At 37.3% G+C, this 24,645-nt stretch overlaps 3 protein-coding genes across 3 annotated transcripts; 2 read left to right on the top strand and 1 right to left on the bottom strand.

Moving 5' to 3' along the window:
* Positions 1-130: 130 nt before the first annotated feature.
* On the bottom strand, positions 131-13,999 carry LOC116290788 (guanylate cyclase 32E). The gene is made up of 20 exons (XM_031697893.2): positions 13,284-13,999; positions 10,949-11,247; positions 9,474-9,609; positions 8,665-8,874; positions 8,150-8,249; positions 7,361-7,463; positions 6,179-6,265; positions 5,730-5,807; positions 5,290-5,394; positions 4,736-4,807; positions 4,451-4,619; positions 4,183-4,341; positions 3,783-3,948; positions 3,284-3,424; positions 2,920-3,043; positions 2,410-2,478; positions 1,848-2,022; positions 1,193-1,291; positions 906-997; positions 131-432 (listed from the first exon to the last, which is right to left on the bottom strand). Exons 1-20 carry the CDS (start codon positions 13,966-13,968, stop codon positions 307-309), a joined length of 3,195 nt encoding a protein of 1,064 aa, XP_031553753.1. The 5' UTR covers positions 13,969-13,999; the 3' UTR covers positions 131-306.
* A 1,394-nt stretch (positions 14,000-15,393) lies between these two features.
* LOC116290790 (ubiquitin-conjugating enzyme E2 R2) lies at positions 15,394-18,938 on the top strand. Its single transcript, XM_089037918.1, has 5 exons — positions 15,394-15,715; positions 15,798-15,884; positions 15,972-16,069; positions 17,824-17,958; positions 18,411-18,938. The coding sequence occupies exons 1-5, from the start codon at positions 15,539-15,541 to the stop codon at positions 18,628-18,630; spliced, it is 717 nt and encodes a 238-aa protein (XP_088894044.1). The 5' UTR covers positions 15,394-15,538; the 3' UTR covers positions 18,631-18,938.
* Positions 18,939-21,593: 2,655 nt separating this feature from the next.
* LOC116290806 (alpha-galactosidase MYORG) lies at positions 21,594-23,823 on the top strand. The gene has a single exon (XM_031697915.2). The coding sequence runs from the start codon at positions 21,611-21,613 to the stop codon at positions 23,729-23,731; it is 2,121 nt and encodes a 706-aa protein (XP_031553775.1). The 5' UTR covers positions 21,594-21,610; the 3' UTR covers positions 23,732-23,823.
* Positions 23,824-24,645: the final 822 nt, after the last annotated feature.

Here is a 24,645-nt window from a genome sequence, read left to right as displayed (position 1 = left end):
GAATCAGCATTCTTTTGACCAATCAGCAGCTGAATCAGTATTCTTTCGACCAATCAGCAGCTTGATCAGTATTCTCTCGACCAATCAGCAGCTTAATCAGTATTCTCTCGACCAATCAGCAGCTTAATCAGTATTCTCTCGACCAATCAGTAGCTGAACCAGTATTCGCTCGACCAATCAACAGCTGAATCAATTCCTCTCGACTAAACAGCAGCTGAACCAGTATTCTCTCGTCCAATCAGCAGCTGAATCAGTATTTTCTCGACCAATTGACGGCTGAATTGGTACTCTTCAAATGGACACTGTTTAGCCTTTCCTTCCACACTCACCGAATGTTTTTCCAGAAGACAATAATAATTCTAAGTGATCTGGTCTTGTTTTATTGAAGTTGTCTTTACCATTCAGGAAGTACGTGATGACTCTACCTTTGCCCTGAAAAAAAAAACCCGTCAATAAGAATACTATTCCATTAAGGATCGTTATAACGATAATGATGGTGGTGATTACGATGATTGTGATGATGGTGATATAAAGGAAATGACTTTTGTGATGATGATAATGATGGTCAGGTGATGATGATGTTAGTGATGATGATGATTATAATGACGATAGGTGATAGGACTACATACATTATTTGGAACAAATAATTGGATGAAAAGGATTCCAAGGACGACAAAAATAAGACAGTTCGTAGGCTGAGTCTAATCTAGCAATCAGACTTTTTTCGAAAAGTCCTATTGGTCGTCCTATTGCAGATTTATTGGACTGGACTTCAGTTTAGTGGATGGTCGGACCGTAAAATTTTAAGAATTAAGAATTTGTTTAGACGAGATGAAAAGTTTCGATGCAATATCATTGGTGCCTGTATGCCTGTATAATTATTTATCATTCAAAATAGTTAATACCTTGAGTTCAATTTCTCCTCGTCGTTCGATGTGGTATCCCCCAAGGTTCATCAGTACCTGTCGACATTCTTTACTGATATGTATCCTGTTGGCTGAGAAAAATAATCAAACTTTTCGTACATTTATCGAAAAGGCAACGTTTAGGAAAATTCCATATCGATGTGACCTTTCGCTGATTGCTTTCACACCGGTAGTGAATGTCGCGATTGTAAAAAAATCTTCATTAACCTTTTTTTTAAAAAAAGCTGTACGTAAAATCGCTTCAAGGTTTTTGTGAGGGTACTTACGCACGCCGTTGGATTCCATTCGTGATGCCACGTTGACTGTATCCCCGAATATATCGTAACGAGGCTTCTTGACCCCCACCACACCTGCTACGCAAGGACCTGAAGAATAGAATGATTGTGAAGTAGGTTATGAATGAGTGGATGAATAAATGAAAAAAATGAATGGTAGGCTTAATGACCGAGTGAAGGAATTAATAAGTCAATAAAAGAAATAGAAGAACCAATAAATCAATGAATGAATAGAGATATTGTAAGAAGATGTGATAAAGAATGAGCTACTTTAAGAATGAGTGAACGAATGGATGAATGATAGGCTTGATGAGCGAGGAAGTGAAGGAATGGACAAGTAAATAAAAGAACGAATGAATGAATGGAGGAAAAGCTAAATAAAAGAATGTGATTAATGAGAATGAGCAACTAAAGTAATGAGCGAAATAGTTAACAATTGAAAGAAAAGAAATGAAAGAACAAATGTGTGAGATAATGAGTGTAGTGGAATCGAAACTGAGTAAAGAAAGCTGAAAAATAAAGGACGACAAAGTCGTTGAATGATTTGAATGATGAGTTGATGAATGAACGAAGGAAAGAAAAAGGGAACTGAAGGGTAAGCAATCGAGTGATGAAAAAACAAATGAAGGAAAGAATGAATTATCACCTGAATGAATACCGATTCGCATCTCAGGATGAGTATCGGGTCGATGTCTTATCTTAAAGAGTCGAATGTCACATAACAAATGTAACGCCATTGTAGCTATTTGACCAGCGTGACGGTCAAGGTTTCTTTCTGGTAACCCAGACACTACCATGTAAGCATCTCCTATGGTTTCCACCTGAGAATGAATGCGTATGCGCAATTGAAAATTTATCTGCAAGGAAGACTGGTTTATTTTGAATGACTGATAAATTTAGGACCATACTTCCAGACATCGAGTGCTGAAGCTTCGTATGGCAGCGCGAAGCATTTACGGCTACGCCGGAGATTTCGAGCCCGACACCGCTATCCCTGGATTTACAGACTGATCAGGAAGCTCGCCCGAAGCCTAAGGGAGAGGGTAGTCGGCCCCTAGACCGTAGATGATTAACCCCTTGCTATGACCAGCAGACCCAATATGTCGCTTGTGTCAATGACGGGTAGTTACGCATGAGCACTTATTTCCATGTGGGACGCGTTTTTCGTTGCCTGGAGACATTTCTGTATCTGTTTTTTTCCTTCTTACCTTGTAAACATCATAGTGGTGGATGATATTATCAAAGTACGTGTACAAGTCATTGAGGAATGTCACTACCTGAAATGGGAAGTTAGACTGAATCACTTTTAGAAGGTGTGACGTCATAGCCGCCATGATAATCATTTCAACCATAGATCTAGATTTGCCATGTTTCAACCAACAATGATTGAAGGAACGGAATGGTTTAGCAACATATCGTTCTAGGGTTTTGCCCCCGTCTTTATCCATTATTTGACGTTCACCGTGCATAGAGAGGGAAAAGTTGCTCCTTTTTCTTGTAGTAATTAGAGGACATACACATTTTCCCCCATTAAATTAAATAATCTAAAATACGAAGTATTTAATAATTATTCCTATATCATATGGATTAACACTTTTCGAAAAGGAAATCGCCCTTTAGAATGGTTTCTTATTTATCATCTAGTAACTAAACAGTATCTGCGCGGAACTATTTATCTGCTTATAAGTATGAACCAACATGGCGGCCATGTCTTTTACCTCGAAAGCAGTGCTTGAAGAAGCGAGTTGTGTAAATCCCACGATATCGCTGAAGAAGACCGTCACTTGATCAAAGCACTCGGCTTGAACACTCTTGCCTGCCTTCAGCTGCTCGGCAACAGGTCTGAGGATGATTTTGAAAGTGATAAGCGTTCACGATTGTCATCAAAACTTGTCATCTTGTCACCGCAAAGTGCAGCAATGGCGCAGCTCAACTGGGTGGAACTGAAAGCTTGTGAAGGCGCCTCTGGCAGCTGCTATACAGTCTATTTATGATCCCGTAACACAGCTAAACCAGTTTGAATTAGTTACCACACAGTTCAGTGCGAGAAGCATGTGTTCCTACGGTCATTCTACTACTTACCTTGGGAGCATTTCAAATAGAAGTTCGTCGGTTCTGGCTTTTTCTGCTTCGAGTTGTCGTGTTCTTTCCTCCACGAGTTCTTCAAGGTTGTTGCTGTATATCTCCATCTTACGTAACATGGTGTCGACTAGACGATGAGATCTGAAATATCATCATCTTCTTGATCATTGTTTTATTTAACGGCATCAGTTATCACCAACATATTCGTCGTCATCAACATCATCGTTAATAGCATCAGCATCGTTACATCATCACCGCATCACCATAATCACCACCACTACTATCATCAGTCATAACCAGTTATCATCATCATCATTAACATCATCATCATCATCACCACCATAATCACCAGTTACCATCATCTTCATGAACAGCATTGGCATCATCACATCAAATCGCATTATCATCATCATCATCTGTCATCACTATGGTCTAGCCTTATCATCACCGTCAGTAATTTTTATTAGGACGTCCATCTTTATCATCGATCTGCTCTCACCTGCCTCCATTGAGTTTTCTCAGTGTGTTTTTTATTGAGCTGAATTGTGGTCTGGTCGATGGGTCACCTTCCCAGCATCGATGAATGAGTTTTTCACAGATGTCGTTGTTTGTGGGAGGTCGTAGACAATTAGGCTTTTCTGATGATAGGATGCGACGGACAATTTCTTGAAGCAAAAAATGGATTAAAACAATGAGAAAATGGATGGAAGGATGGGTTGAATTGACTGATGAATGGAATGGTTGGAATTGAGTCGATGGGGTGATATGTCGAATAGAATGGAACAGAATCGATGAAATTGGATGGGTTGGATGGATGGATAAATGCATGGATACATGCATGCATGCATGAGTGGGTAGATGCATGCATGGATGGGTCAGACTATCATCACGTCACCTACCCTGTATGGAAACGAGGGTGCGTAGTTGCGCAAACGGTTCTTTTCGAGTGAACACCTCGTTTAAGATTATACCATAACTGTACACGTCTCCTGCTTGTGACCCAGTAAAGAAGCCTTGCTTTCTTTCCAAGATGTGTTCAGGTGCCGTCCACAGAATAACTACAATGACAACGCAAAGTTCAGAAGAGAACGGCCCCCGCAGTAGGGAGGGGTCGTGGACAAGGAGATAATGACTCTTCCCCCTACCCCCCTACCCCTCAAAGTATACCTTTGTATTCAGGTGATGCATAGTTTCCCTCGAACTTCTTCTCTTGTGTTCTAAGGTGACGTAACCCGTAATCACCAATCCTACATCCCCACGTACGGTCTATCAAACAGTTTGATGACGTCAGGCTGCCATGGTAACGTATATCGCTGGCGTGTAACGCCTTCATTCCCTATAAGATTCAACAACAAATAGTTTGAATAACCTTTTTGACAATTTTAGGGCAATCTTTGACTGCGCAATTCACATGTTATAAATTTTCATGAATCGATAACTACTTATACTTACAGATGCTATATCAGTAGCAAAAGACATTTTGAAAGTTAAGTCGAGCTTGATGTCCTCGTTGGACAAAATATCCTATAAAATAGAGTCAAAGCTACTGAGCTTGGCTTCTCATTCTTGCACCTGAAAACACTTGTTTTGTACAACCCATGCTTGCAGTTCGACCCCGGTAAGCTGCTCCGCTGCTGTACTCGTGGTGAGGATGAGCGATAAACCTCTTTTTTTTTACTGTTAAATATAACATTATCTCCGGTGTGGAGTGCCTTTATCTCTTCTCTTCATTCGTTTTCCCTCCATTCCCTTCCTGTGATCATGATATCCATTCCCTTCCCATCCCTTCCCATCCCATCCCTTCCCATCCCATCACTTCCCATCCTTTTCCATTCCTTCTCACTCCTTTCCAATTCCATTCCATCCCTTCCCATCCCTTCTCATCCTCTCCCATTCCTTCTCACTCCCTTCCCATTCCATCCCATCCCATACCAACCCTTCTCATCCTTTCCCATTCCTTCTCACTCCCTTCCCATTCCATGCCATTACCAGAAAGATTTACATACCAGTAAACTTCCTCTGCTGCAAGCCTCGGATACAATACACATGTTCGGTGTTGTCATACAAACACCAAGAATAGGATTAATATTAACGTGTAGTATTCGTTGAACCTAAAAACAAACCAAAAAACTCGATTAAATCTTAATGTTTTTAAATGGGATTTTGAATGTGGACCTTAATCACGGGGCAGCCATGTTGACTGAATCAATAGGCTTTTCCCTGCTTGGCCTCGCATTTAAGCGCTTGAGAATAAGGCTTACGCGTGGCTAAACAAATGTTTGATGCTCATGGGAATAAAGATGGCGCCGTGTGCTAAAGATCCATGGTTCTCTCAGCTCCTCTCCTCTCACTCATTCATATTACTGATATATTCCCGTCACTCAGTTCTATACCACCTTCGTGGGCGCATCATCTTGAAAATATATAGTAATATTCTTTGACTTACCTGGAAAAGTTCTTTCACAATTTGATGATTTAAGTTTAGATTCTGCAGTGCTAACTTCCTTACGTAGACTTGCCTGTTCTAAAAAAAAGAAAAAAAGAAAATAAAAAAAGAAGAAGAAGAAAGAAAAAAAAGAAGAAAAATTATGCTAAGATCTTTCGTGTTTATCGTTAGATCTCATCTAAGGGGGAAGGCCCATGAAGGCAAACACTCCCTTCCCTCATCCCTGCCCTCCCACCTCCCCAAATCCCTGCATGCTCGTAAGAATAGATCAGAACTCTTCTCGTGCGCAACCCTTAAACAAAGAAATGATACTCTAGAGAATGACACGCGCCTGAAATGGGAAAACATTACGCCCAGGGTAAAGATTTCTACTACGCCGAATAATGATGAAAAATCCTGGGAAATCCTGGATTTATAAAAGAACTATAACTAGTGTTCTAAATATCTACCTTGTATCTTCCAATAAACGCATAGCTTTCTGATGGGACATGAAGTGAAGATCGGTCTGATCGAGTAGAGAAATCAACCAGGCTATGCTATTGGTGTGCAAAAGTTAGGTTTAGATATACACTCAATGGAAGAATCGTTGTCGGGTTCAGAAACATAAAACATAGACGCTGAGACCGAAATGGCACACGGAAAGTACGTTAATTAGATGCATGCTGTGACCGGCGATCCGTGTCATCATCCACTGTTTTTAATACGCGTTTGGCATTCTAAACCGACTGCATGGATGGCGCAAATGAATAAATCATAATATAATCATGTCATTTCCCATGTGCCATTTTGGTCTCAGCTTTTATGTTCTATGTTTCTGAACCCGACAACGATTTTTCAATTGAGTGTATGTATCTTTTGTAATGAAGGTATATTCTCCCAACCCCTTGGTAGAGTATAAGCCTTTTCATAGTTTAAGAATCGATTCCACTGCGCATGCGATTTTATCCCGAATTTCTCACCTTCTTTTGTCTAAACCTTCTCTTGTTCTTAATTAAACAAAAGAAGGTGAGAAATTCTGGATAAAATCGCATGCGCAGTGGAATCGATTCTTAAACTATGAAAAGGCTTATTGCGGTGACTGACACGAGGAGGAAACGTATGCGCATGTTCCAAGTCCCTATCCAAATTAGTCGAAAAGTCTTCATGCAATCTTGTACCCAGGCCTTTAATTCTTACTGCGCATGCTTGTCGAGAATGCGCATTAAGAAATAAGGACTCTGGGTTCGAGACTTTTTTCCTCCCTCCTCAAAAATCAACTTCTAAATTCCAATTCGATCTTTGGGCTTTCACTTAGTTGGAGCCTAGCTCTGCTGTGATTATCCCATGGCCCACCCCGTGATACAACAGCGAAAGCTAAATAGAGTAGAGTAGAATAACTTTCAAACATGTCTGACAAACGGACATCACAAAATGCCAAAACTTAGAGTCATTGCTTGAAACTTAAGGCTTCCTCTTTCATATTGTCTTCATTAATACAGTATCTTGGTCTCACAAGAGTTTACCCGCGAAATGTTTTGTATAGTTGGAGAAAACAAACATTTATTTTCTTACTCAAACTCTTCAAAATTCTTAGAAAACGTGCTGAAATGCACGCATACGCAAGCGTTTCCCCCTAGTGTTACCTGACTTACCATAATAGAAGAGGTTCCCTTGTTATCTGTCCCAATACATCCTATCATATCAATATCCTCGTATCTGATAAGAACACTCGATAGACTTCTGATCTTGTTTCTTCTGTGAAACAGATTATTTGATGTTGAGATAACTTAAATAACTTTGTTTCAAACGAACCTTTCTTAAATTAATGTTAATATGTGAGGGACCATTGTAATTGGCACATGCTGTAGTGGTTTCCCAGCCATTATGTTATGTATGCATGTAATTATTTTCGTGTGTGTGTGTGTGTGTGTGTGTGTGTGTGTGTGTGTGTGTGTGTGTGTGTGTGTGTGTGTGTGTGTGTGAGTGGGTTCATGTATGAGTGTTTGAATGGCGAAGCTAAATAAATAAATAAATAAATAAGATCTTGATTTTGTAAAAATTCACAGACGAGATCAGTTTGAACCATAGCGTATTTAAGGGCTCGTCTGATTCACAGTTCGATTGAAACCTTTTACAGAGGAACGAAAATTGGAGAAGCTGGAGAAAAACCCTCGAATCAAGGGAGAAACAGAACGATTCATTCAACGCTTAATTGCCTCTTCCCACGCTGTGTTTGCACATACTCGCTTCACACAATTTCATCATCATTGTGATGAAAGCTATCAATAGTTATAGCCAAAACGTCACCTTTGAAAAAAACTCTGCGCGTTTTATCCGTATTAAATGTGAGATTACGTAATCTCACATTTAATTGTTACACACGTGTGAGCAAATGATCAATTGTAGAATCTGGATCGGATCAGGAGAATTCTGTTACTTACCGTTTATATGAAAGTAGAATAACAATCATAGCGAGTACAAGGACAAGACTAACGATAGGAATAGCTATCCATAATTTCTTGTCGAGTTTTGAGGAATCGTCTGTAATAAAAACATGACAAGCATGTGATAGAACAGATATGTGATCATTGGACACCATTATTATTGTGACAGTAATTCCTCTCCTGATAATGGCGACGATGATGATGACTATGATGATGATGCATGATGACGAGGATGATGATGATGATGATGAAGAAAAAGATGATGATAACTATGATCGTAGTTAACGTTATTGGCTTAAGAAAATTCATTTACAGTCACAGTAACTACTTGGCTAAAATATCAAAGCTCATACAACTCCAGTAGTTACTGGCTTTGACAAAAATTCATTTACAATTACAGTAATGGTGATGATGATAATGGTGATGATGATAATGGGGATGATGATAATGGTGATGATGATGATGCTAATGATGTATAATGGTGATGTTGGTGATGAAGATAATAATCTTACCACAGTGTTCATTATTGAATCCACACACAGGCTCATCTAGAGGAACCTCTTTTTGACCGCCAAACCAAACTACCTTTCGATCCTCAACAACCTGCAAACCACTCGTCAGAATCGATGCAATTTTAATGAATGAGTTGTTATTCAAATTACGCAATTCGTAGAATGGAATGCGATCTCCATTATCATCTATTGACACTACACCTGATAAACCTATAGACAGGGAAATATGAAAAAGAGATAATGAATTGAGAAGAAAATTAAAATGGGGAAAAATATAGGTAAAGTCATAAGTTAGAATCAATTGAGAACGTCTTTAAATAGATCAAGAGAATATGAATAGATTTATTCCACCAACGAACCACGATAAACTCTTTTAGGGAAAAATATAGGTAAAGTTAGAATCAATTGAGAACGTCTTTAACTAGATTTATTCAACAAAAAACCACGATAAACCCTTTTAGGTAGAATACTTTTTTTGTTGACTCCTATCTGTATTTACTTCTTCCAAAAGCGGAAATAACCGTCAATGAAGAGAATGCAAAATAAAAATGGGTAGAAAAATACAAGAGAATGGAATGAATTGAGAATTTAAAAGATTGATTCAACAACGAACCCGAGGGTTCCACTTTAGGTATTATAAACTATTCTGTTGAGTCATATTAATATTGAATTTAAGACTTCTTCAAAACACGGAAATGAATGTCACTAAATAGAATGACACATGGTTGAAAATTGATAAACATTACTCTTCAAACGTTATCCTCTTTAGATAAGAGACTATATAGTCATATCCGATGCATATATTTTACCATTGAATGTTTTGCCAAACATGTTTTTAGCGATATGACGTCCATCGGTGATATTTCCACCTTGTGCAAGGGTGTCGTTCAACGCTAACGCATACAAAGTGATGGCATCAGCGGCATATGCGAAAAAGTGCGATACCTGCGGAAGAAATTTGATAAATCATAAAAAAGTACTTATGTTACAAACATAAGCATCGTGGAATAAATATGGTAATTTTGAGTGATTGTATTCCTCCGTTAAGGAAATAAGTTTTCTTTCTTTTTTTTTTTTTTTTTAAAAAAAAGCTAAATAGAAACTTTATCGTTTTATGGAAAATTGCAAAGAATTTATGGTTCGTTCCATCCCGTTTGTATACAAAAATGCAAAAAAAACCTGCTACTTCTAGTTTTGGACTTTTGCTTGACCAGTGAAATAATAATAGTAAGCATAACACATCCAGTGTCGGCCAGTATCATCAATGCTGCACTCTGATTGGATGAGCTACTACTAGGCCATAAGTTATATCCTACTAGTAGGGAAAACCAAAACATTAAATTTAATTTTAATTCAAAACTTGTTTGCATCTAAATATTTGATTGGCTAGTTGGATTTGACTCAAGCATTTAGTCCTCTCGCCTTCGAGGCGTATGAGTCAATAGTCCATTCGTGCTCGTGGACTAATTGCTAATTAGGAAATCTTAATTGGACTGTTTTACTTGTGACTTGATTTGATTATTAGTAAAAGCAATTATATATATTGATTCCAAATCAAACCAAAACCAAAACCGAAAACCGCCACCCGGTTAGCTCAGTTGGTAAGAGCGTCGGTCTGTTGTGCGGGAGGTCGTTGCTCAAGCCTCGGCCGGACCAACACTCAGGGTCTTAAAATAACTGAGGACAAGGTGCTGCCTTTGTAATTACATCTGCAAATGGTTAGACCTTCACGTGGCTCGGATGATCACGTTAATGGCGGTCCCGTCCCTAATGAACTAGAGAGTTAACAGAGGACCCGACAAGTTTATCAGTTGAATTACTGTCAAGTTTTATCCTCTATAAACGAAGTTAATTTATTTTCAATTTTATATTAACTTAATAATATACATGAACAATGTACAAACAATATTTGAATTTGTACTGCAGTGCAAATCGTGACTCTTTTCTGCTTTCTGGTTAACAGCACTGCCATGTATATTATATATTACACATGAGAAAGTAGTTTTAAGAGCGTCTCGTCACTCTAAACTATGAAACTTTGTTTCTGCACGGATCAATTGAAATTACTCCAGTTTGTTCTGGTACACGTACTTGACCAATAAGCCTTTTCACAGTTTAAGAATCGATTCCACTGCGCATGCGATTTTATCCCGAATTTCTACCTTCTTTTGTCTAAACCTTCTTTTGTTCTTAATTAAACAAAAGAAGGTGAGAAATTCGGGATAAAATCGCATGCGCAGTGGAATCGGTTCTTAAACTATGAAAAGGCTTATTACAAACTTACCTCGTGGACACGTGTTTCATTACTGTAAAACGCTGACCCCGGTGTTTGCATTGCACGCTCAATAGCTTGCGCATTCAGCTGAAATTCAACGTTATCTGCTAGATTGACACTGACATCAATGATTCCATCCAACACGTCACTGTGTGCATGGTAATACTCCAAGGCACTTAGGTTGCTATGCGTGGTATCCATGGTGAAGTCTGACGTCACGAATACGTAATCACCGTTGGTCATGTTGAGATTCTTGGCAGCCATGATGATTTGTTTTACCTGTTTCATGTAGCATAGCAGAATGAACACTGGTGGAAAAATGGGAAATGAGAATAAAGATTAATGAGAATGGATGGATGGATGGATGGATGGGTGGATTCTCTAATTAAGCATCTATCTTCATAACTTCTACGATATTTATCAGCATACATCATGCTGCTCTTAATAGGGGCTGCATGCAAGCTATGTTTTTCTAAGGGACATTTGAATACCCCAAAACTATCTAGAATCTACGCCGTCTTAATCACTGAATTATACCATTAATTATTAAAAGATGAAACAAAAAAAAGAAAAACGGGAAGAAGATGAGAAAGATGATAACACTTTATAAACACTTCACGAGCATCAAGTGTAGTGCTCATTTATACTACCATAAAACCTCTCGCCTTATCATCAAATGAGGTCCACCACATTTCTAATAAGAGATAAGTAGTAACAGCAGCAACACCTGATGAATTGTTCCTAGAGCTCATCGATATTATGACAAATGTTATTGAGCCAGACTCCCCTACGGTGACCCTGTGGCTTTCTGCCACCATACATCCTCTTTCTAATGCTAAATTAGAAACTCTAAGTGCTATGTTACATTCGTACGTTAGAATATTGCTCTGAGCTCCAAAAGCTCTGGTTTCGCTTCGGGGGTTTAATTAAGGATCGATGCAAGCGCGACCCGTCAAAACAGCAATCGCTGGGGAGCGATAGTAAATAATTTCTGTACCCCAGGGTATTGTTCAATAATTAGTTTTAGTGGTTAGAACATGAGTTAGAGGAAAAAACATTCACCCCAAATGGCCGCAATACTTTAAAGTCAAGAATTTTATTAGTGAAATATTCATAATTATAGCAATTTCAAAGATGTTCTATCGAATTATCGATGAGATGCGTCGAGCATATAACTTGTTTGAGCTGGTAATTATTCTGGTTTCCATCTATAATTCTATTATTTCGTAAAAAAAACCTTTTTTGTTATATATATTATTGTGTGTGCTTTTTTTTTTTTTTTTTTTTTTTGTACTGGTTTTTATCGTTTCTATTTGCTTCGTCATTTCTTTTCCCTAGCTCTCTTTTTTTTTGTGTTTTTTTTTTTTTGTGTGTGTTTTTTTGTTTTTGTTTTAAGAAGCTTATACACAAAGGCCATTCCTAATTCGAATAATCAAATTCACTTGCTGCTATTCTCTATTTATAGCTATTCCATGTTTTTCAGACCCTACCATCTTGGTACATCAGTAAAACAACAAGCTGGGGAAAAAGAACGATTATATTTCTAAGTGTTTTTAGTCCAGCGAATGCAAACAACTCTTATTGAAATAGGATCGCCAACTTCCCGTCCAACAGAGAATTCAATAAAACCTGGCGCACCACATCACCGGAGATACTGGCTTTCGTTTGACTTCAATCCCGGAATGTTTGCTGTAAGCTTAGACTCTAACAATAATGCAATATTCTGATCTATCTTTTGTTATCACCTCGTTTTGCGTGGGTAGCACAACCGCCAGTGGCGGGCTAACAAATCTTTTTGCACTCGTTTAATGATCAATTGAAATTTAGAAGTTGACTGTTGCGGAGGGACGAACACTGGTGACGGCAACCGAAAAAAAATCACTAGTAACAGGAGAGAACCAACAGACCAACTAGATACGACATAGAGCACAGTTCGTTACCCGCGTCGCTCGGATTCCCAATAAAAATGGCTATCGGCTAAGTTGCATAGTTTATGCTTGATCTGTGTCATATAGCTATTTTGGTTTTTGCGTTGTCGATTTTGCTATTATTTTGTTAGCTTAATGAAATGTGTTGTCGGATCGGGCTTGAATACTTAAACATGCAGGACTGGGAATGATCCTCTACAAGCGAAGAGAACGATAGTAGAACAAAAGCCGGCGCAATGCGGGAAGAGCAATTGAAAAAAACTGTAACTGAGCTATGAAAAAAGTGACAAAAACAACGACAACGGCAATGACAGTGACAATAACAAAAAAAAAAGTTTAACAGTGACAAAACAAAAGGAACTCAGTACAACTCATATTCCAAATTGATAACTTTTGAATTCTGAACTTTTGAATACCTCTAGCTTTTTCCCTTGCGTCTTTTAAAAGACAATCATAAGTTTGTGGCAAAAATGGTGAAAACATCAGCTTATTGGCTTTTATATCGCTCCTTTCAAGTTCACTATTCATCTTTAGGGCCAGATCAGTCCACACGCTTTCAGAAGAATGAAATAAAGACACACGCTTCCATTTAAAATGTCTTAACACGCTTGCCATTGCACGAGATGTGTTTAAAAGGTTAGTACGACCATAAGTCTTCGTTCTCGCGAACGTTGGATACAAATTTTTATTTGAGAGCCTTTGACTTGAACATCCCCAGGAAATCATTGGAAGGTTTAATCGTTCTGCTAAAAGCCCACAAGGCTCGCAAATAACACTGAACACCGGTCCAATGAAGGCATCTACCAAAAGATTCTCGTTCTTCCACAAATCCACCATAGCCCACAATCCTTGGCTTGCTTGGTTCCTCGTGTCTCTCCATACAAAAGTCAGATTATTGTTGCCAAGAAGGCTCTTATTTCTGTTAATATCCTCAATAGTTCTCGGGATGACTTCAGCCATTCTCTGAGCAAGTGGCCAACTTCCGGACCAAGGCAGTAAAACACCAAGTTTGACTTGCCTTGCACGACTTTCCTTCCAGTTTCCTGACAAAACAAAACCGACAGCCAACACGAAACTTAAATAGCTCTTTCCTAACTTCATTTACGCTGTTTAAAACAACGAGTACTCATTTAATATGCAAGCCAACGTTCACCATGTATTATCAGTTCTTCCTCTGTTTGTGAATAATTACTTGAAGTTTTAATAATATTTTTTCGAAAAGCACTAAAATGATGAACGCATTAACCAATAGCGTGCGTTCTTTTTATAGCACATATGGGGAGGCGAAATTAAAGATGTTTAATAGCGTTAGGTCTTTTAAAAAGTTGATTGATTGATTTAATGCAAAAAAGACATAAGCTCTACATATAAACGAGCCAATATTACACTAACGAAATCATAACATCTTGTCGCTTACCTTAACTGCCAATAACATCAATCTTAGTTTTAGAAGTAGTGACATGGTTTGCAAATAATATTAATACCGTTTATTAAAGTGAAAAAATTTAAGCGGATTTTTTCCGGTGTTTTGTTAAGATATGCCTGGAAAATATATTTACTAAGTGACTTATTTTCACCAGAATATCATTTGAGAAAACATCTCATAATGACCTGGCGAATATTAATTAATTGTTTACACAATGTATATCTCAGGTTGTTTCGATAAGATTTGTAAACCCTGTGCGAGAACAAGAGCTAGTATACTGTCGTGACAAGACAATATAGAATGAGAAAATGGCACGTATGAGACTAAGTTAAACGTTTGGTGAGAATTAGACGGTTTAAAAACTCAGTGAGGAATCATCCATCAGTGCTTGGGGCTAAGATTGATTATTGGCTACTCAGTGCTGTACGTTCGCCAATAGCCACTCTCTGAGACAAATGCGTGCATGTTCGCGTTAGTTTCGCTTTAACTTTCTCATTTGTTTCTTATTGTTTGAAATACATCAATTAGATCTGTCATCCTTATGCATATAGTCTTTATATCCGTCTGATGCTAATAGTCAGATGCACATATAGCCTGAGGGAAAAATAGCCTAAGCACATGTGGGTTTGTCTATTGTCTGTCCATCTCTTTATAAATCCATCCATTAGTCCGAGCACTAGAGCTTTCGTGTCTAAATAAATCAAAGTTGATTATTATTGTTATTATCTATTCTTCCGTCCGTCCGTCCATCCGTCCAGCTATCCATTTGTCAGTATTCACATTGTATTTCAGATGCGTGCGTACAAGCCTCAAATGTGCGCAAGTCTTATTAGGCAAGAAAAATATTTCTTCGTTAGTTTTCAGTGAAAATTTTGACTAAGTGGAAATTTTTTTTAATCCACCATAATTTGCCACTTTTAACCAATCAAAAATTTAGGTTTTTAAAGTGGTTTAGGGTTTTATGCATGACATTAAAAAGGATTTTAGCCTGCACCTTCTTCCAATGATGATATCATTCTCACTAGCTGTGGATTGCCTGTGGTTTGTCCAAATATGTAACAAGATTGTGACGTCACATAGCGGAGTAGGGTCTGGTGACGAGTAAATACACAACAAAACTAAGTTTTGCTCACAGAAAAAAAGAAAAAAAAACCTCTCGATTTTCTTCGATTTTCTCTCTAAAATACTCTTTGTAAGGCCCTAAAACCTCATATCTTGTTCATCACAAACATAACAAGCTGTTCAATGGCATCAGTGCCTAATTCTTCAGCCGTTCGGGCTTTACATTTAGAGTTAAAGAAGCTAACAGAGGAGCCAGTCGAAGGATTTCGAGTTAAGGTTCCTGATGAGAGTAATCTTTTCGAATGGGATGTAGCAATATTCGGACCTCCAAAAACACACTATGAGGGAGGATACTTCAAGGTTAGTCCATGTAGCACAACCTAACGCAATGTTCTTTCAAATTCACCTCGTTTTGATATGTTTTTTTTCTTCCTTTTTCTAGGCACATATGTCGTTTCCTCAAGACTATCCATATTCGCCTCCAACATTTCGCTTTATAACCAAGATGTACCATCCAAATATATACGAGGTTTGTGGATTGATTCGATTTGATTGATAAGTTCTTTTATCTAAAGGATAGTTCATGGAATAATGAAGTGTTTTTCGTGTTTTCTAGTCAGGAGATGTCTGTATTTCTATCTTACATCCTCCGGTTGACGATCCACAAAGTGGCGAACTTCCGTCAGAAAGATGGAATCCTACTCAAAATGTCAGGTAAAAAACCATCTTTTCACAAAAAATTCTAATAATCAATTAGAAAAAAACACCAAATGTAAGTAAGATAAGATAAAATTGACATAAATATTCGAATTGGGTTCATTTTTCTTGATTAAAACCCCTGAAATTCAAAGTTTTTCGCTTGGGCTTTTTTATTAGTGACAACAAAGAATTGGCAGAATATCGAAGCTTAGATCTTCTCTTTTCCCCGTTTTCTCTATTTTGAATTTTAGTATATTTTTATTTTTAGTAAGAAAATTAGAAAAACTTGTAGATAATTCGTCATATATAAACATGAAAATATAATATAAATTTTCTCTCTTATATACTCACAACGTGCCAGACTCGATTCATTTGACTAACAATAAATAAAACATTGAAAAATAATTCCTTATGTGTTATTCATGAGTTATTTTATGATGTTTAAGAATATCATTGAGTAAAAAACCCATTATTTCTTCCATTTATCTTAAGTTCTAACCTTCAGTGTTGACTGCTTATAAGTATCATTTAGTATCTATGGAATATTTTTTCTTTCCCAAAAGGAAAAACTTTTGAAATCACTGTAAACGTTTTCAGGTGACTTCAGTATGTTATACTCATGTTATATCAACAATAAAACCCATCTTTCTTCAACCATAACCTATAAAAATATAACCAAAAACCTTTTCCAACATAAGTTTTCATTCCTATTTTCTTTCTTTCTTCAAAATTTTAATATAACATTTATCTTGTTTTAAATATTTTTTAATTGAAAATTTTTTTCTCATTTTTTACCTAACTGTTTGGGAAGTATAAATTGTGCTCAAAGGTTGCCTTTAGAGGATTTCTTTATACAAAATATTCAAATGATTACTTTTGGCTGTAATTCCTGGAGTTGGATAGATCTATTCAGGGACCATGGAGCAGGGGGTTTGGGGCTATAGACCCCCAATGATTTTGCCGCCATTTTGAATTTGGCACAATATTTCTATAAATTTAGTGCAGAAAAATATGTTCCCAATGTCCCTCAAAATGCTGGAAATCGCATTTACGAGAGTCGTGATTTCAATATTTTCAGGGGGGCATGCCCCCAAACCCCCTAGTTGTTCCAGCCTTCATCGGTCAATAGCTCCCCCCCCCCTAATACAAAATATGCTCCGCGGTCCCTGCTATTAATGAGATACACAAACAATGAACATGAATAAATCTAACCACTGAGCTACTAGAACTCAAAATACCATCACAGATAACTCACAGATTGAACCCTGAAACAACCTCTTGGCTGATCTAAGTCAGGGCAAGGCTAACTTGTAGATTGAACCCTGAAACAACCTCTGGGCTGATCTAAGTCAGGGCACGGCTAACTCACAGATTGAACCCTGAAACAACCTCTGGGCTGATCTAAGTCAGGGCAAGGCTAACTCACAGATTGAACCCTGAAACAACCTCTGGGCTGATCTAAGTCAGGTCAAGGCTAACTCACAGATTGAACCCTGAAACAACCTCTGGGCTGATCTAAGTCAGGGCATGGCTAACTCACAGATCAAACCCTGAAACAACCTCTGGGCTGATCTAAGTCAGGGCATGGCTAACTCACAGATCAAACCCTGAAACAACCTCTGGGCTGATCTAAGTCAGGTCAAGGCTAACTCCCAGATTGAATTGCTCAATATTGTTTGAGTTGTAATCATGGATTATTATTATAGGATTTCAGTCAATTGAGAGTACCTTTTTGTCTACTATTCTTAACCTCACTTTTTTACTTTCAGAACCATATTACTCAGTGTTATTTCACTTTTGAATGAGCCCAATACATTTTCTCCCGCTAATGTTGACGCATCAGTGATGTTCCGGAAGTGGAGAGACTCAAAGGGAAAAGATGGCGAATATGAAAAAATCATTAGGTACCATAAACCTTGCTATGTAGGCTCTAATTGGTCAAGAACTGTGCTGTATTGTAAACAGACCACATAGTGCTGGTGCCATCCACATAAGCAGCTTGCTTAAATTGTATATCATTGTCCTTTAATCATATGTGCCATCTATTTAGTATCTGGACCCCCTTTGACCTCATGTTCCATTCATTCAGTATCTGGACCCCCTTTGACCTCATGTTCCATTCATTCAGTATATGGACCCCCTTTGACCTCATGTTCCATTCATTCAGTATCTGGACCCCCTTTGACCTCATGTTCCATTCATTCAGTATCTGGACCCCCTTTGACCTCATGTTCCATTCATTCAGTATCTGGACCCCCTTTGACCTCATGTTCCATTCATTCAGTATCTGGACCCTTTTGACCTCATATTCAATCCAGTATCTGGACCCCTTTGACTCTTTTTGCTCTTTTCAAAGAAAACAAGTTCAACGTTCAAGACTTGATGCTGAAAAAGATGGCATCCACGTCCCAACAACGATACAAGATTATTGCATCAAAACAAAACCAACCAAATCAGAAAGTGACGATTTTGCTGACTTTTATGATGATGATTATGGCGATGATATGAATGATTTTGATGATGACGATGATGACTGCATGGAATACAGTGAAGATTCTGGCAACGAAGAAACATAACAATGAAATCTGTCTGTATATTTTATACTTTGTATCATAACTTTGAAAATGGTATTGATAGAGATGTGATTGGAACTCTTGAATTGTGTATTCTTTGGCATATTCTCAACATGTTTTGAGGATTTAGAATAGAGAGTAAGTGTGAAATAATAACAACCTTCTCAATGAGTCAGAACTTTATAAGTCAGAGTTGGTGTTTGAATGCTTCATCTTTTTGTGCATATGCAGTTCATAAAACAATATCCATACTTTGAAGAAAGGGTCTCAGATTTTTACCAAAAAAAATGAAAAAAAAAAACAACAACAAATCCTACTATTATCGTACCCCAGCACTTGTACACTGTAGCCTTAGAATAATACAGTAAAGAGGGGATGAAGTTTGGACCAATGGATATTTTAGAACTGTTGCTATTACCTGTGAACAATATACTCAACTTATAACCAACAAAGGTTTTGGCTCTAAATTTGATCAGGAAAAAATGAGATAAAAATCACAGTAATATTACCTACTCCCTAATAGAAATTAAAGTAAAAAGAGTAGTATTATGATCTGTCTAGGAAGTTTTGTTTTAATTATTATATAGAAGTACTGTAGATAATTTATACAAGTGTGTTTATGTGTTTATTTAGTAATGATAGAGGCTTTGCACCATGACAGGATGTTTGAAAGGCAGGAACAATTGAATCTGGTCTAATCTAATGTACATGAGAAAGAATTCAGTTTCCCAGGGAAGAAAGACTCTATTGTTGTGCGTTCTGCCATCATGCATTGGTGCAAAGCTTCTATTCCGATTAAGATACATGAGAAAGAATTCCAATTAAGATACTTGAGAAAGAATTCAGTATCCCAGGGAAGAAAGACTCTATTGTTGTGCGTTCTGCCATCATGCATTGGTGCAAAGCTTCTATTCCGATTAAGATACATGAGAAAGAATTCCGATTAAGATACTTGAGAAAGAATTCGGTTTCCCAGCGAAGAAAGACTTTATTGTGCCTTCTGCCATCATGCATTGGTGCAAAGCTTCTATTCCGATTAAGATACATGAGAAAGAATTCTGATTAAGATACTTGAGAAAGAATTCAGTTTCCCAGGGAAGAAAGACTATTGTTGTGCCTTCTGCCATCATGCATTGGTGCAAAGCTTCTATTCCAATTAAGATACATGAGAAAGAATTCTGATTAACATACTTGAGAAAGAATTCAGTTTCCCAGGGAAGAAAGACTCTATTGTTGTGCCTTCTGCCATCATGCATTGGTGCAAAGCTTCTATTCCGATTAAGATACATGAGAAAGAATTCCGATTAAGATACTTGAGAAAGAATTCAGTTTCCCAGGGAAGAAAGACTCTATTGTTGTGCCTTCTGCCATCATGCAATGGCGCAAAGCTTCTATTCCAATTAAGATAGCACTTATTTTTTCTCAGAAAAATAAAAAGCAAACACTGCAAAATCAATTCTTGCTTCAATTTCTGTAATGTACTTTTATTTTTTTGGAAATTAACTTTAGATTATAACAATATAACAATAGATTGAATAAAGTTTCCATTCATTAGGTTGTCATATTTAAGATAACATAAGAATTGCTTATGTAATCTAGCAAGGTAACATAAAGATATTGACATTGTCTTGGCTCAGGCTTTCATGTAAATCACAACTAAATCTTTTTGGTACTTGATAATATTGATATCAGATTTTCTTCATGAAAACTAGGAATTCAAATTTTAAGTCTTCAAGTTTTCAAACTTGGATAGAATTTGAAGACTGAATTTGAAGGAATACTTGTTTGACTTCTAAATGCCATGATATAAAAAGTACTGAATATTGAACAAGGAATGGTTTTCCAATACTCTTTATACTGTTATAGATGTTATAGATAAGCATTCATTACTTGCTAATATATGCATAATATTATGTAAGTAATTGCCATTTTTATCCTGCGATAAATGCGCGTAGGAAAGAATGAGTTATTTTTAGCAAGCTTTATTGTAAACTTGAAGTAGCACAAGTAGATGTGAATAGTACTATATATATGTTAAATAGAAGTGTTACATTGTCTTAAGAATAATGAATGAATCTTTCCATTTGTAATCCTATGAATTCTGTTCTACTGTATGTCTGGATGTTTTCAATAAATTATTTTGAACCAAATAAGTTGCATAACATCTTTCTGAAATTGTTTTAGCCGAGACTTCAAAAGATTTTGTAATCATAGTAAGTTGTTTTCGTTAGGTATAAATCCCTAACTAGTAATCTTTTATACGTACGCCAAAACGGCAAATAAATATTCAGTGGAGTATTTATTTTTTTCACTGAATATTTATTTTTTGTTTTGGCGTATGTATAAAAGATTACTAGTTAGGGATTCATACCTAATGAAAACAACTTACTATGATAGTTGCATAACATTATACATTTTATTACTAACCTTTGATGAAGGGCAAAAACTGCCAATCATGTGCTATAAACCAGAGAGTATTCTATTGCTTGGTATCAATCACTTGAATGAATCTCATTACCAACCTAATAACTTGTTTCTACACTTCGAGTATCTGCAAGTTAAAAATGACAGATAAACACTGCAAATAGACCTCTTCGGCTTGGGGTAATGCTATCCCATTTCAACACCGTGGGAATGACGTGGTCTGAAATGGGAAAGCATTACATCAGAGCCGAAGAGGTCTATTGCTTGGTATCAATCAGCTGAATGAATCTCATTACCATCCTACAATGCCCATCATGTGCTATCAACTGCATTACTTGGTATCAATCAGCTCGAATGAATCTCATGGAGCTCATTACTAGCCTCAAGAGAACATAAATAAGAGAGGTTGGGCTATTTTTAGAAACTGGATGCATTTTAAATTTTTGAATCTTATTTCATTTGAATATTGGGTTGCCTGTGCCAGTCCCGCACTATTCCCGCAACTCGTCAGTCTACGGGATCATCTTGTGTCTACAGGATCGGGACTGCGGAAGTCAAGATGGCGGTCGAGAAAAAACAAGAAGAAGACGTAAAGTATCAAAACAACAAAAATCAAAGCAAATTGCCAACCAAACACAATATCAATGAATTGAAAAATGTCTCTGAGCTTCAAAGAAGAGCATACATGACTGCAGCATTGAAAGTTTTCGTTGTATTTCTTGGGTTTGTTATCATAGCGTTGGTGATCACTTCCACTGTCCTTTTAACTATCACGGAGAGATTTAACAATCTCGGTTCTCTATCCTTTAACGAAGATACTGGAAAGCTTCTCATTAAGAACGCCGGGAAAGACAATGCATTGGAAGGTTATCTCGGGAAGGGAATCGTTGGTGGTAAGATTTATAAACGAAGAATCACATCTCAAGAGCTTTTTTATGAGTGGGAAAATAATGCTAATCTGACTATCGAAAAAGATTCAAAGTTTGAAAAATGTTTCAAGTTAAAATGGTTTCAAGGATCAAGTGGTTTGACGTCTCTACAAGATTCCTTCAGCTTAAATAATGTGCATATATATGGTGGATCAGAGCTTTATGTACAGCTATGGCCTTTAGAACTAGCTAGTATTGATACCCAACCTTTTCTTCCACAAGATACCATCCTTGCGTATTATAGCAATAAGACCGTATATGGGCCGGCATTAGAGCGTCTCTGGATGAGCTCTAATGGCATTGGGGTTATTGTTGATGAGAGTGTTCCTCTCCATGTGGGAGTCAATGGAATATCCTCTAAGTCAATGCTGATGCTCAAAAGTGATTTGCAGGGTTATGGGAATGGCCCTTTGCATCTAACATACAGGATATGCACTGGATTAAATATAAAAGAATTGTATCAGTATGTCATGGGGAGCATACTAAGTTTGCCTAAGACAATCCCAGATGAGAGAATGATAAAAGAACCAATATGGTCGACATGGGCAATGTATGGCAAAGCTGTCAATCAGAAAGATGTAACAGACTTTGCCAATCAAATCAAAAAGTTTAACCTCTCCTGCAGTCAGATTGAAATTGATGACATGTACTCCACGGCTTATGGGGACTTTGACTTCAACACTAACAAGTTTCCAAATGCAACTAAGATGATTGACAGTTTGCACAACTCAGGTTTCCGAGTAACTGTCTGGATGTACCCCTTTGCTAACACTAACTCTAAAGCATTCCTCGAAGCAATAGATTATTGGGTAAGGGGACCTGATGAAAAGGTTCCAGGCTTAGTTAAATGGTGGAATGGGATTGGTGGAGTTCTGGATACCACTTCTCCAAAGTCAACTCAATTATTTTCCAATCGATTGAAAGCATTCCAGTCTAAGTACAAGATTGATTCATTTAAATTTGATGCAGGCAGTGTCTCCTATCTACCAAAGGGTTTTAATCTGTATAACATGACTAACAATAACCCAAGCTGTTATTCCTCAAACTATGCATGCCTTGCGTCTGACTTTGGAAGCCTAGTTGAGGTTCGAGTTGGATTTCGCACTCAACATTTACCCATTTTTGTCAGAATGCTTGACCGTTCTTCAACATGGAACAGAGAGAATGGTCTGAAATCTGTCATTCCTACGACTCTTACCTTTGGTATTCTTGGCTATCCATTTGTGCTCCCAGACATGGTAGGTGGTAATGGGGTTGAAATAAGTTCATCTGTAAACTATACTAGCAAGCCTGACAAAGAACTGTACATACGATGGATGCAAATGAATACTTTTCTTCCTGCCATGCAGTTTTCTTTTGTTCCATGGCTCTATGACAACCAAACAGTTGCAATTGCAAAAAGCTTAATAGATCTTCGCATGACAATATCCAAAACGCTCATACAGGCTGCAAAGAATATTTCAATTTTCAATGCTCCAATAATCAGACCACTTTGGTGGATTTCTCCTCATGATGAAACCTGCTTGACTATAGACACTGAGTTTCTTGTTGGTGAACAGTATCTAGTTGCACCAGTATTGGATCCGTATTCAGTAAACAAAGGCACACACAGTGTGTATCTACCTGCAGGCAAGTGGAAGAAAGAGTTTGGAACAAAGGATATAATTGATAGCACACCTGACGGAAAATGGATAAAATTCAAAGTAACATTAGAAGATCTGCCATACTTTTCTGTGGTAAAAGATGTATGACATGCCAGGACACATTTGATTGGTATTTGCAAATTGCATGCTTGTCAGGGCAAGATCCTGGATCTTTAAAGGAGAGGAAGGGGGGGGGGGGGGGGGGGGTGTTGACTGTTACAGGGTATTTTTTGACAATGTTTCAGATAGAAACGCATTTTTTATCTTTAAATATTAAGGGGAGGGTGACTAGTTATACCCCTCGCCAACCCTGGATCAATTTTTTAAAAACAATTTTAATTAAAAATTTAATTATAAACAACAATAATTCTTGTATATATCCACTGAATACTATTTGTAATGAGACTATGACTAAATGCTTGCAAGCAGCAATAATTATTGTTACGGTTAAGGAACTGTTTTAATTTTTACAGGCATATGGGGTGGCTGATGGGATTTTGTGAATTGTAAATAAAAAGTGTATGGCAACTTCCCAACCTGATTTTTTTTTTACATGGCCCCTATTATGTAAGAAAGGAAAATTTTTTATACATTGTATATTTAGATAATTATTTTTGTGGTGCCCCCTTAAATGCCATATTTTTTTAATGTGCCCCCCATCCCCCACAAATCCCACCAGCCCATGGCCACCCACGCCTGTAAGATAAAAAGATGAATGGTTCCTGAAGCCTGTATCCAATCATAAACGAAGTGTGTATATCAAGGTTCATCTAGGAGTAAACAGATATTGGGAAAAAATTGAGTGTTCTTATCATGTTGGGTGGCCCGACTTTGGAAGATTGACTTTTAATTTTAATTAAAAAATAAATAAATATGACCGATATTCATGCTTATTGATAATTATATCCTCATGCAAGCAAGTTTTATATGACATATCTATAAATTTAAATTTTTTAAATCTGTTATAAATTTTTATATCATAAAATTTAAAAATTATATATTTATAACTAGGAATTCTGCAC

The sequence above is a fragment of the Actinia tenebrosa genome, unplaced genomic scaffold (assembly GCF_029948245.1).
Source record: "Actinia tenebrosa isolate PJP-AT-01 unplaced genomic scaffold, QUT_ActTen_1.0 PGA_scaffold5__44_contigs__length_20552954, whole genome shotgun sequence".
NCBI lineage: Eukaryota > Metazoa > Cnidaria > Anthozoa > Actiniaria > Actiniidae > Actinia > Actinia tenebrosa.
Note: the sequence above shows the minus strand (reverse complement) of the source record. Positions and strands in the feature narration are given on the sequence as shown.